We start from the raw sequence: 12,817 nt of genomic DNA on the forward strand, positions 1-12,817 counted from the left end.
GAATAATTTAGATGTATCTCGCTAGAATAGATTTAGATGTAATAATGCTATTTAAATCTAGCAAAATATTGATTATTTACCAGTATGTAGCATAGCAAAATTTAAGAATATATCTCAGTAAATATAACTGCAAGCAAAAATCTTTAGGTTTTTCCCATATGTCACCTCCTTCCTCTTCTAAGAAAAGAACACACACATCTTCTGTGAGTTATCATCCAGTTAAGGATTACATCTTTACCTTTTTTGTATGTCTTGTTTAATAGACCATCAATAGGTCTGTTCAGGTTCACCTGAAACTAGGCCAAGATGTACAGGTAAAACAAACTATCCACATGCCATCTGAAAATAACACATAAATTGTAAAACAGAGTTGTATTAAAGGTCCAGTGAACCTAATAGCCTTTGTAAAACAGGAAGTTTAGGAAAAGTTTAGAAACAAATCAGACACACCACAATCACTCCAGCTTTTAGTAGTCAGCAACCATCTGAGATGGAGCCTGTACCATAAGCCAGTAAGTGTAGGAGTCATGGCTGTCTCTTCCTTTCCAATAGGAATAGTTTATAATGCTTACAGACATACAAAATCCACAGATAAACAAAAATAAATCATATAAATCCTTGTTGTCAGTCATAAAAACTTCATTTTAATCACTGGATTTGCAGTAATTTGTTTCTGGTGTGATTTTGGGTTTAATATCACTCCTGTCCATGTGGGTGCCACGAGGGGCTTTGTAAAAAATTAGCTACCTGCTTTCTTAAATCAGGAATGACCTTGTTCTCTTATCACATGATAAGATATCAACTCTAATCCATCTTTCTAAGAATTTAAATCTACACTTCTCGTTATACCTATTGTAATGTTTCTTCCACAAACAGAGGATTTGTAATGTACGACTGAACACACTAGATGAACAGATTTTGTATGTCACCAACAGATGTTACCATGACATTATATCTAAGTTATTTGACATAACAATATTCTTGTTCTCTACCAAGCTGGGATGTCAGATGAATTTGATTATTGATTGACAAGACCTGCTCCTGTACCTGCACAGAAAATGCAGGTTTCCTCCTTGTAACAGCATGCTTCAAAAGACACACCTCAACTCTCCACTTGAAAGTGTTTATAACCAATGTTGTTAGTCACAAAAAATGTTCCATTTTATCACATGACTACTACTGATTTTATTTATATTACATAATTGTGATAGTCACAGATCAGGGGTACATTTGACATGCCACTAATGTAAAACTCCTGTCTCTCTGTCCTAGACAGATGGGAAACTATAATTACTGATATAACTATAGCAGTAAGCTTTTCCTTTTCTTCCTGTTGCTATCCCTATTACTCTTCATTCTCACAATCGCCTTCTAAAGCCCTTCCCTTCAAGCATTTAAATAGCCATTTCTTCTTTGCTGTCTGATCAGCGTTATGAAGAAGGATCACACTAATTAAATGCTAGGCATTTTCCTCCCTTCTGTTCTTACCAAGTGAGGGGAATATTAGTTATGAGACCTGGAAGTGGAGCTGGGATGCTTGTACCCTCTCTCCATTACCAGACTTTTAGCTTCTTGAGCAAAACAGGTTTATAGATTATGTGTTGTTCTAGTTAACTTTTCTCCTCCCACAACACACAAATCAGTTCTCCCACATTCAGCAGTAAGATGGGAATATGAGGGAGAGTTCAGCTCCTTTTGGTCTCAGGGATTCAGATACAGGATGATGACCTCTAGGAAGACAAGCCAAGCTCAGCTGTTAACACTGCTTTTGGCAGCAGACAACCACAAGTCGGACACGGCGTCCGTGTGCCTGATGGGCCAGACATCGGCTCATCTGCCCATGGAGTGCACCAACTGCACTGCTGTAAAGGGGGTAGGAGGAGACCTGGTAAATCCCTGCTAACAGAGCACAGGAGATGTAGCTCAGCTGAGGCCTCACTACTCCTGCATTCGCAGAACAGCTTCTCTCCTTGTTTTGTGGTTTATGCTTGCACACGATGCCTGCCTGCTCTAACTGCATCCCTTCGTTTTTTTTTTATTGCTTACACAACACATTTTCGTCCTTCTCCTTCTTTCAGTCTGCTTTTTCCCCTTAAATACATCTTCCAGAAAAGAGATCGAGACCACTTGTATTTTGGTAGTTACATTCTGGCTATTTCCTGAGACTGAGAAGAAAAAGGAGGGGATCAAAGCAGAAGCAAAACTTTGTGGAAACTCAATGACCCACATTATCCCACTGGATGCTACTGCTCTAAAACAATTAGGAAGATTAATGTTGTCAGCTCCATTTTAGGAGCTTTGACATACACGCACATTTTTAGAGTATTTCATAAAGACTAATGTAGTCATCTGCATTAGATACAGCAGACCTTTTACAAATAACAGTTTTATATTTCTCCAACAAAGTATAATCCACAGTGAAATGTACATTTACATGAATAGCCTTGATCCATTAGGGGAAAGAAAGGGGATTTAGTCAGAAGAAAGAGTTGCATATTTCCGATATTAATATGCAGATTTAAGCTAAGAGGCAAATAATTCAAGAGCATTACTGTAGTCATCATTAAAATGGAGAATACTGTTTTGTCATTGTATGACTTACAAGCAGAAAGGCATTTTAATAACTCTCAACTCCTCTAGTCTCCCTAATACTTACACTTTTCGTCTCTTACTTCTGCTGGTAATGCAAACATCCAGATGATTTGTCCTGATTGTTGATTCACTCTCCTATTTTGTGAATTCTGCTGTAGATTACACTCACAATGAGTTTCACTCTGTACTGCAATATATCTCAGTATTGATTTTTTTATTCTAGAATGAATCAAGTCCGAAAGTTTCTATTAACAAGCAGTTACTTTGAAAGTTTTTTTTTGTATCAGCCTTCTCTTTTTTTCTCAGAGTATCTAAATTTATAGTCTTTAAGGTGGCTTATGAAAGCCATCTTTTCATAATCAGCAAGCCACCTGCTAAAGCTCATTTCCCTTCAACTACCAAATACAGTGTGGGTAACAGCTCTTCTACTGCCTCCTACTCCAAAACCTACCTCCAACACCTCTGTATTATCTTTCAAATTATTTTCAGAACAAGTATGCTGAAAACATCCCAGACTGCAGTTGGTCCATTAACAGCAACAGTAAATGGTGTGAATTTCAAGGCAAGTGGTGTTATTTTACTGCCATTTTTTTACAATTTTTAAACTCTACCTATGAGAGGCCCAGTTTCACTGTCAATGCTGAGGTTTTCAAGCACTGGCTTTGCAATAACACCTCATAACAAGCATGACATTATGCAAAAGCATTGCAGATGCAGACTCTTTTGCCAGCCATCGCTCTGAAAATAAATCTACAATTTTATCAGGCAGAAATCAGCCAGTTTAAACTTGGTACCCAAAGGCATTTCTTCCCAGCCCAGCCATGGTGCTACAAAAGTGACTTACTGAACAGCCAGCCCCAGGTTGGGTCCTGCATCCCTGCTGGGAGCTCTGATCACAGCTTGCAGGCCAGCCCTTTCCTTCGTGGTCCCTGGAAAAGCTGTTCTCTGCCTCCTCAAATCTCTGCTAACTCTGTAAAGCTAAAGAACTGTCCCCAAAGCCTTGTTGCTTTTGTGCTATTTTTTTTAAGCACTGAACTATACCTCCAAATTTCTGAGGGTCCAACACTTACAGAGTTCTTCATTCAACATCAAACTGAGACAACATGCAAGTCTCTTCATTAGTGCACCATTTGTTTTTCAGAGCACTCATCAGAACAAAAAAGGCCAGTTTTTAATTTCATAATAGAAGAAATAGGATAGAGTTGAATTAATTTCATGCTAAAAGATTATTAAATTTATGTTTCAGGTGTTGATTCACACTTTGCAAGTAATTTAGCAAGAAACTGGTTTATGACTGAAAATGTTAAAGGTTACATTCAAAAGAAGTTTTTAGGAATAATTTGTAAAACAGTTATGTTTGATATTTTGGTATTATAACTAGACTCTGTACTTCTTTGTACACTCCTGTTTTTAATTTGTCCCTATAATAAGTAAAAACAAATTTGCAATACTCTCTCAGCTGTATTGGGACCATAGTAAATTTACTGGGGCAGAGAATACAGCAGTTGTGATCACACAAGAAAATTGTTTTATACCCAGAACCTAAAGTAAGAACAAAATATTCTGGTCTATGTCTGTGAAACTGAAACAACATGGAAGCACTGGAAATTTTCAGTTAAACAGATGTACAAGGTTTTTATTAGATCTACAAAAGTTATTGAGTTACACAATCACAAGGTCAAACACAGTGACTGCTGGGAAAAAAAGCAGGAACAGAATCTGTGGAATCTGTGTTTTTATTAATCAAACTGCAAAGACTGTAGATAAGGGAGAGTCATGACAACTGAAACCACCTTCCACTCCCAAATGAACCCTGCATACAGCGGCTGACGCACAACAGCAGGATGATTTGGTTAGGGCTGTATCACCACGTCTGACGCTATAAAGCTTAGTTTGTTGGAGAATTTAATTTATAAAAACTTCAAAGCAACAGTTATATTTACACATACAGAGACAAACAAAAAAAGGTGAGAAAAAGTTTTGCCAAGAGAATCTCTCCTATTGGAATATTTTGCTTTTACTGTGATATCAGAATCAGATATGTCCATCCTGCACTCTTTTAACAAACACCCTTTATTGAAAGAAAGCAACATGTCATACCTTTTTCTGCCTCGCTTGTGTTATGCTTTTCAAGTAGGAGGTAACGAGGACTTTCAGGAAGAAAAGGTAGAATCACGACTTGTATCAATGCAGGAACAGCAATTGCTCCAAACAAGTAAGGCCACCGAGATTCCTGCAAATGGATACAAGCACAAGTCAGTATAGTCACATATACCTTCACATTGTCTCTTTGTCTAAACTGTCCCATAGTGATACTAGGGAGAAAAATAGCTTCAATGGGAAATAATGCAATTTTTCATCATTCAGTATATCTATGATCAGTGATGTGTTCTTCCTGAGCTTAGTCAGCAATTTGAACACCTCCCCCTCACATCATCTTACTCAAAGGCCAAGGAAGGTAGAACTCAAGCCATCACCTGAATCAGAATGAAAAGAGAGATAAAGGAAAGTTGGAAAACAGCACAGCAATATGTAGGATATTTTTTCTTTCCTTCAGCATCAACAACTATACATATAAAAATATTATATACACTTGGATATATATTCTGCAAGTCATCCACACACACGATAGTATCAGCCCTTAACTTTAAAGAAACCCTATAAAACTGTTTTCATATAGTTACATACACCTTCACATTGTCTCTTTCTCTAAACTAATTGATTTAAGATATTGATAGCACTTGGGTTAAGCTGCAGTTTAGCACAGTTTTGTGTTTCTTGGTGTAAGACAGGCAGTGACCTTTCAGCATTTCACAGCTTCTGCGAATGAACCAAGTTGGTCTCAGGTCTCACCACAAACATCTACTTGATGAAACACAACATTAACCTTGCAGGTACAACTGACACATAGTTGGGTGGGTTTCATATATGTTCAGAAATGAAAACACATGCAGTTCAACACAATTAGAGCAAAAGACAGCTAAGCTATAAAATATAACTTAGAAAGATGATATCTGGCTAACTGTTGTGAGGTGATATTTATAAATGCTTTCTCTTGCAACCAATGATTCCATCTCTTAAGCTGGTTTCCATGCTAACTTAAGAATAAAAAACAGGTTTCATTTATTCTTCTGCCCAAAATCATAGGACCTTAAAGAAGTCCTTTGGTTTTAAAGTAGTGCAACTAAGAATAGACCATTATACTGTTTCCCACTCTGAATTAGCTAACCTACCTCAGATATTTACATGAAACACTGACAGTCCTTTCACAAAGTCCACGAAACAGAAAGTATTTTTTCTACTGACTTGCAAATAAACTGCTGGAAGTCTCCAGCAAGAACCTGAAACACCAGAGGCATCTGCAGCATCCCCACCAATGCAAAGCACTGATGAACACTCTCTGGCAAGTCACCCATGTAGAAACCAGGCACTTTTAACCTACCAGAGCCCCACTGCTGTGCAGATAAAGAGCACAAGGTGCTGAATTATCCTCTACTATTTATATGAATCTACTTGACTGCTAGTAGATTTCAGATACAACTTGGCTTTGATAACTTTCTTTTATATCAACTGAAACAAAATTGTCAACGTCCTCAAGTGTATCCTTAAAAACATCTATAGAGGGTGACCTGAGCCAAACTTTTTCAGGAATAGGCTGGGAAAGACAACAGAGAGCTCATCCAGTTCTTTGGGCTTACTCTCCAGACCAGATTCGCTCAAGCACTTAAGGAGCAAGGTGTCAGCAGTATTACTTTCTCCTGTAAAAAGGCCCTCGATCTGTCCATGTTCTTCAGGCATCTTCTGTTCTAACTGAATGCCAACATGACATTTTTTTGTAATTTTCTCCAAGTTCAGCATTCATCTATTTAATTCAATTCTTTCTACTCTGAGACTTAATTGAAAAGCCTGATGATACTTCAGTGAGCCTACTGTTCAGGCATCATGTCTAGCACATTTTCAAGAGCTTGGCTAGTTCAAAGGCAGACTGCACTGCATCCTGGCTGATTGAGCTCCCAGAGGCACCAGTAGTTTGGATCCTGTCCCTCCACCAGAATGAATCTGTCCATTCAGAGCCTATATTTCCCTAAACAGAGCTGGATAAATTTTATTTCAATATAATTTTAAAAGTCAAATTAAAGGTCAAAAGCCCCCAGACCATTTTCTGTTTACACTCTTCCAATTCAGCAATGCCTAAAACGATAGGCCTTGCATGGTATGAGATGTAATCCATGCCCAAACCTGAAGTGGGGCCCAAGATAACTGAATAACTCCTGGGAAGAATATATGAGGTATCTCCTAATCAAACTTTTCACGTGCCCTTTAAGTGATAGAGGTGGGTTTTTTTTTTAAAAATCTCCTGGAATGGGAAAACAATTTGAGAAAGGGTATTTTGCAAACAGTTTAAAGATTGAGGTAATCAGTTATCCTAAAAGCCTCTATTACCATGAAGACTTCAAGACATTCTTTATTCATTCCTTTTTTCTTCTTTTTCCAACGCAGTTGAGTGGAGGACTTTAGCTAATATAGGTGAACACTCTGTTTATAAACAAATAAGCCTGTATCTTATTTTAAAAACTAGAAAACTAAACTAAAGATAAAGCTTTAAGAACGGTCAATAATCACATAAACAAAGTGGGTACTGGTTTGTAAAGACTAACTGAGTAAAACAGGTAGTATAACTCATCAGCTTCATTCCATGTCTGCCTGGAATAATTTCCCGTGATATAAATCCAATTGTTATGTACTGTACAAGAATTTTTGACAATACTTTCAGATAAAAATCTTACTCTTGATCAGCACATATTTTCTGTAGTTTCTTTTTCCACAATGTCAAGAATGTTTCTTAAAGGAAACCAGAAAAAGTATTCTTTGTATACTGCTGTTATTAGCATTCTGCTAACTTATGGAGACTTCCTTGGAATAAGTTTACGCTTCTTTTAAAGTCTCCCATAGCGTGTGGTTTATCAGTCAGTCACATTTCTCTCAAAAACTCATCTGAAAACGTTACTTTGAAAAAGTTATGAACAACACTTTGAACTTACCCTTCACAATAAATGCCAGTATAATGAAAAGCCCTTTATTTTCACCACATAAGACACTAAGTTTCCTTTATTTCCTCTATGAATGATTTCTGTTTTACTTTTTATCATGCTATCTTCTAAAACCTTAAGGTGAACACTCATAAATATGCTCCCACTTGCCATTGCTGGCATGAGTTGATCAGTAAGTCACTGAAAGGAAATTTCTCCATCCATTTAAAAATTCAGGTGATGCCTATTCAATGCTTTGGAACTGTGTTCTACTTGCTTTTATCTTAATTTACATTATCCAAGTTAAATTCTTCATCTCACTACAGAAAAAAAATAGTAGGACTAAAATAAGTTTAAAATATTAATTAAAAATTGCTGAAAATCGGGCTGAATTAGACCCTATAGAGAGAACAAAAAATAGCAGGGAGAAAGAGGGTTTCATAACCTCTTTAGAAAGATGATGACAGGACACAAACTGGGACAGCACTCAGAAGCAGTAATAAGCTGCAAAAGACAGTGCAGGTGTAACTTAGAAGGCACAATAACACTTTGTCTCAGTTGTCAGCAGTAAGAAGAAGAATCACACAGGTACTTCTGAGAGAAATGAAAACAACTACATCCAATTTTATCTCAGGAAAAAACTTAAAAGAGTATTAAACATTTTAATCACAGGAGACCTGATTCATCACCTGCTCAGAATTGGTACAAATAACATGTCAAGATGGTAACATTTTAATTTTAAACTGTCACATTATGGATATTTGCTTAGGTAGGAGCAAGAAAACCCTGCTTTGATGTATTTACAGAAGACAGTTAAATAGTAGAGCAAGTTTGACAACCACAGACTCATTCAAAGTTTGACATAATAAAGTGTAAACCTGCAGATATAGAATGTTGGTGGGGAGTGGAGTGGATAAAGCAGGACATGGATTTATCAACTGCAAGTGAGACAAGATTAAGCTGTACTGGAATACAGTAAAGCAAATGTTACCATGCCAGAAAATCATCAGCTAAAGTAGAGAAGATGGAATTTACTGTAGCCATCAAAAGGTGAAAAAGAAATCGGTATGGGGAAATGTCAACAGGCACTGCTGACAGCTGAACTACTGATCCATATCAAGCTCAACGACCTATTTAAGCACCAGTTATATTTAATACTTTCAGCAATTAGGAAGATTTTTATAAGATTTGAAGACTGTCGACACAGAAGAGGTTAACAATATATGCATAGATAAATTGTAACAGGGAGAAATGAATTGTTCACAGGGTCACGCAACAGAGGTGGGAAGAAGTGCTGTACAGCTCTGGACAGGGACACACTTTTTTTGAAAGATCTAGTTAAATATCCCAGTATGAGATGAATGACAGGATCAAAAAGACTCAGTAAGGAAATACACAACTTTGACAGGCTCTACTCTCTCTGTCTCTCTCTAAATAATTTCCCAGAAACATAGAATGACTTGAGTTGGAAGAGACCTCAAAAATCACTGAGTTCCAAAGCCCTGCCATGGGCAGGGACACTTTTCACTAGATCAGGTTGCTCAAAGCCCCATCCAATCTGGCCTTGAACACTTCCAGGGATGGGACATCCATAGCTTCTCTGGTCAGCCTGTTCCAGTGTCTCACCACTCTCATGGTGAAGAATTTCTTCCTAACACCCATTCTAAACCTCTGCTCTTTCAGTTTAATTTAGTTGTGATGGGCTTACTACAATGCTGGACACTTTATAAACAGCAATGACCTTTTTGTTTACCTTTCTAACCTAAAATTACAAGTTTTACCCATTTTATATGAGGGGACCAAAGAGGTAAAATGTGGCATCCAATACAAGATATTTAAAATATCTAGAAAATAGTGAGTTGGTAGTCTCTTCACTGTTATGTTTCTTTAAGAAGTAGGAACATATTTAGAATTTTAGTTTGGTAAAATATAATCACAGACACAGAGAAAAAGAATTACATCTAGTCTAATTTCTAGATGTCCTGATGCATCTTGCCTCACCTCCTGCTGTGGCTACAGAAGGATACTGTAGATGTGATATTCTGTGTCACATGTGCCAGTCCCACAGGGACACCTAAAGTACCCATGGGCATCAAAATGATATTACATGTCTATATTCAAGTAATTGAATTTTGTCCTCTCTCATAGAGACTTGGCATGAAAACTTTCTATATCAGAAATATTCCATTTTCAAAAAAAAAAAAAAAAATTGCATCCCTTCTCAGAACAAACCAAATAAACTTAGTTGGGTGTGCAAAGCTGAGAAGACTGCACAAGTTCAACATTTCTCTGTTAATCTGTTACTGTGTCATATAAACACTCCTAAAAGTAAAGGACAATCACACTGGCCTGGGGCCAAGGACTGAAAAAGCACTGAGATGGAACTAATTTCTTAGCATTAGAACTGTCTTTTCTTCCTTGAGTCAAGTGTATGGCACAGTGTGATGATCACGAGGCAGCTGAGAAAAGAGTACTTCCATAACTCAGGCTTCAGACCAGCTACTAAAGTAAGATGCAGAACAACTACCTTCGTCTTACCTTCCTTGTATCACTCCAAACAGCGCTCTACAACCTCCTCTGGCTGCAGAGGACACTAATCTCACAGATACATCTCTGCTAGACACAGTTTTCTCTTTGCATGACCATTCCTGTAACCCCCTTCATCAAAATGTGTTTCAATAGCAGAGTTACAAATTGCTTACCTTCTCATCTGAAACAGAGGCAACCCAGATAATATGTGCATTCTACCTCTGTTCTGCACCCACATGGGTATTTATTTTTATATGTCACTACTACAGGTATAGCTCTGACAACAAGATTATTTAAGTCTCAGTATTTTCCCAGGTATTAAAATCCCAGTACAGAAAGACACCAGACTTGAGGCTGTACAATTCACAGAAGTCAGTGGGAGGTTTGTGCTGTTAAGTAAAACCACCTTTGGATCAGGACTTAAACCAGCCTTGAAAGTGGCTGGTGCCCGAGTTCCATGATTTTCCGTTCATTAAATTGCATGTTAGATCATGTTGTACATATTGAGAGGGAGAATTAAAAGTATCTGTTACAAGCTTCCGAGATGTTTTTGGTCCACTTTTCATTGGAGTAACAGCTAGCTTTTTACTGCACACTTACATGGAATAATTTGTCTTCATTGCTTGTTCATTTCCAAGAAAAGTAAAAATTTCAGAGAAAAGCAGTGGGAAATGATGAGATTTCAAATAGTTAGCAGCAGTCAGCATATATACTTGAGCTTCTTTAGAAGGAAGTACTGGAGGGTTGGAGCTAGGTAAAATTTCTGACAAAGTTTCATTTCAGGAATGCATGTAGACTCAGGTTAGCTTCCATAAATAATAAAATACAAAATAGTAAATTAAAAAAATTGAGGAGGATAAGATTCAGTTTCTCAAATGAGTGTATGATATCATTCTTATGTCCTCAGGCACCTCAGATGTCCCTGTGGGACTAGCAGATGAGACACATAGAACTCCAGAGACCTGCATCCTTCTGGGGCTGCAGCAGGAGGTGAAGAAAAATGCTCCAGGTCATCTAGAGATTGCATTAGATGCAAATTTTTTTTTATGTGACTATATTTTGTCCAACTGAAGTTATCAAGGTTAGACTACATAGAGGTTAAGAAAAACAAACAAACAAAAATACCCAAAGCATGTTTCTTGATTTAAAAACAACTGATATAGTTGAATATTTAATCTTTTTTTAAATGGCAACAACTGTTTTAAATTTTAAAAAAACCACCAAAATTACAACTCATTTTAACTGACATTTCCTTCAAGTTTAAAAGAAACCCTCAAAATACTAATCAAGAATATACCTCCTGATTTTTCTCTTTTCAGTAGTTTCAAAAGCAAACTAAGAAACAGAGGTCTAGAAAATACACCCAAAATACTCAATAGATTGCATGCTATACTGCAATGCTTGACCAATTTACTACAGCATTAATATCCAACTGTAAGGGACAAATTTACATATTAGGACATGAATTTGCAATAATGGTCAATTTTGCAAAGTACAATGGAAATTAAAACTGAAATCTTAGTAATTCAGAAGAAGATTTAAATGGTAGTTATCTCCCCAGTGAGTGAAACACACTTAGAAGGAAACCACAGGTCAAATAATTTTAGATTTATTGCTTAATAATAGATTCATAAATATTATCAGATAATAAGCACTGAGGAGATAGGCAAATTTACAACATTCACTTACTCATAATCTTTTACAGCAGAGTCCAACAAACAGATAAGGTGTAAGGGTAAGATAAGGTTCACAGACAGTGTTTCCTGTTATTAGGTCAGCTACAATAAGTGAAAAAGCTCACCTTTTCAAGTCTGACAAGGAAGCAGAAAGTCATACTTTAAATATTAGTATAAACAAATGTTCTAAGCTTAGTTACACATTTTGACTATGCTTCAGTGGATGAGGAGAAAGCTGTATGACAAATTACAAGCAACTGCTATCAACTTCCACAGCATTTTGATGTCTTTCTTTCCTTCAGATCTGTTGAGGGATATCTTTCCATGAAAGCTTGTCTACTGCTTTTTCAGCTGACCTAATTAAGCAGAGTACAGCTACATAGAAATCTTAAGAGTCTGATGAGCACTGGTTCAAATTCTATGAGAAAGTTAATCATCAGTGAGGACTGCTTTCATCAAAACATCTACCATAAAGTCTTTTGTTCAGCTCAAAGTCTAATATATATATTTATATCCACAGTGCTCTTTCTTCTATAATCACACTTTCATTTCCACATTCAGACAAATCCTCTCCTGCAGGATATTCTCTTTCCCAAATGCAAAACTGCAGTATATCAATATTACATATGCCCAATCAGCCATGTGTTGTTAAAACTTCAGGAATTGAAGTCTCACAGCACAGCTTTAATGGACTGAAACTCATTTGCAAAAATTAAGACACACATCTGTTTTCCCATGCTTTACTTAATGAGTTCTGTACAGAAGAGGGATGAATAAATACCGTTGTGTCTGTCTCAGGGAACCAGTAAAAAGTTAATTTATAATCTCCAGTAAATACATAATCTCTGCTGAACCACAACAGATATAAAAAAAATACCTCACTTAACATGTCCATTAGAAATACATCAACACCCACCACATCCCACCAACAGGGCTGGTGTAATAGAGTAGAGTTCTTCCCATGGGTACTATTGAACTATGAATATGCAA

General features: G+C 36.9%; 1 protein-coding gene across 2 annotated transcripts in view; it reads right to left on the reverse strand.

The window, feature by feature from the left end:
* SLC2A9 (solute carrier family 2 member 9) overlaps positions 1-12,817 on the reverse strand; it is an 88,704-nt gene that overhangs the window by 51,476 nt on the left and 24,411 nt on the right. For both annotated transcript variants that reach the window (XM_050338514.1, XM_050338513.1), the window contains exon 6: positions 4,693-4,825. In XM_050338514.1, coding sequence (XP_050194471.1) covers positions 4,693-4,825 — 133 coding nt within the window. The remainder of the gene's footprint in view (positions 1-4,692; positions 4,826-12,817) is intronic.

This window comes from Myiozetetes cayanensis, unplaced genomic scaffold (assembly GCF_022539395.1).
Source record: "Myiozetetes cayanensis isolate MyiCay16 unplaced genomic scaffold, myiCay2020 scf7, whole genome shotgun sequence".
NCBI lineage: Eukaryota > Metazoa > Chordata > Aves > Passeriformes > Tyrannidae > Myiozetetes > Myiozetetes cayanensis.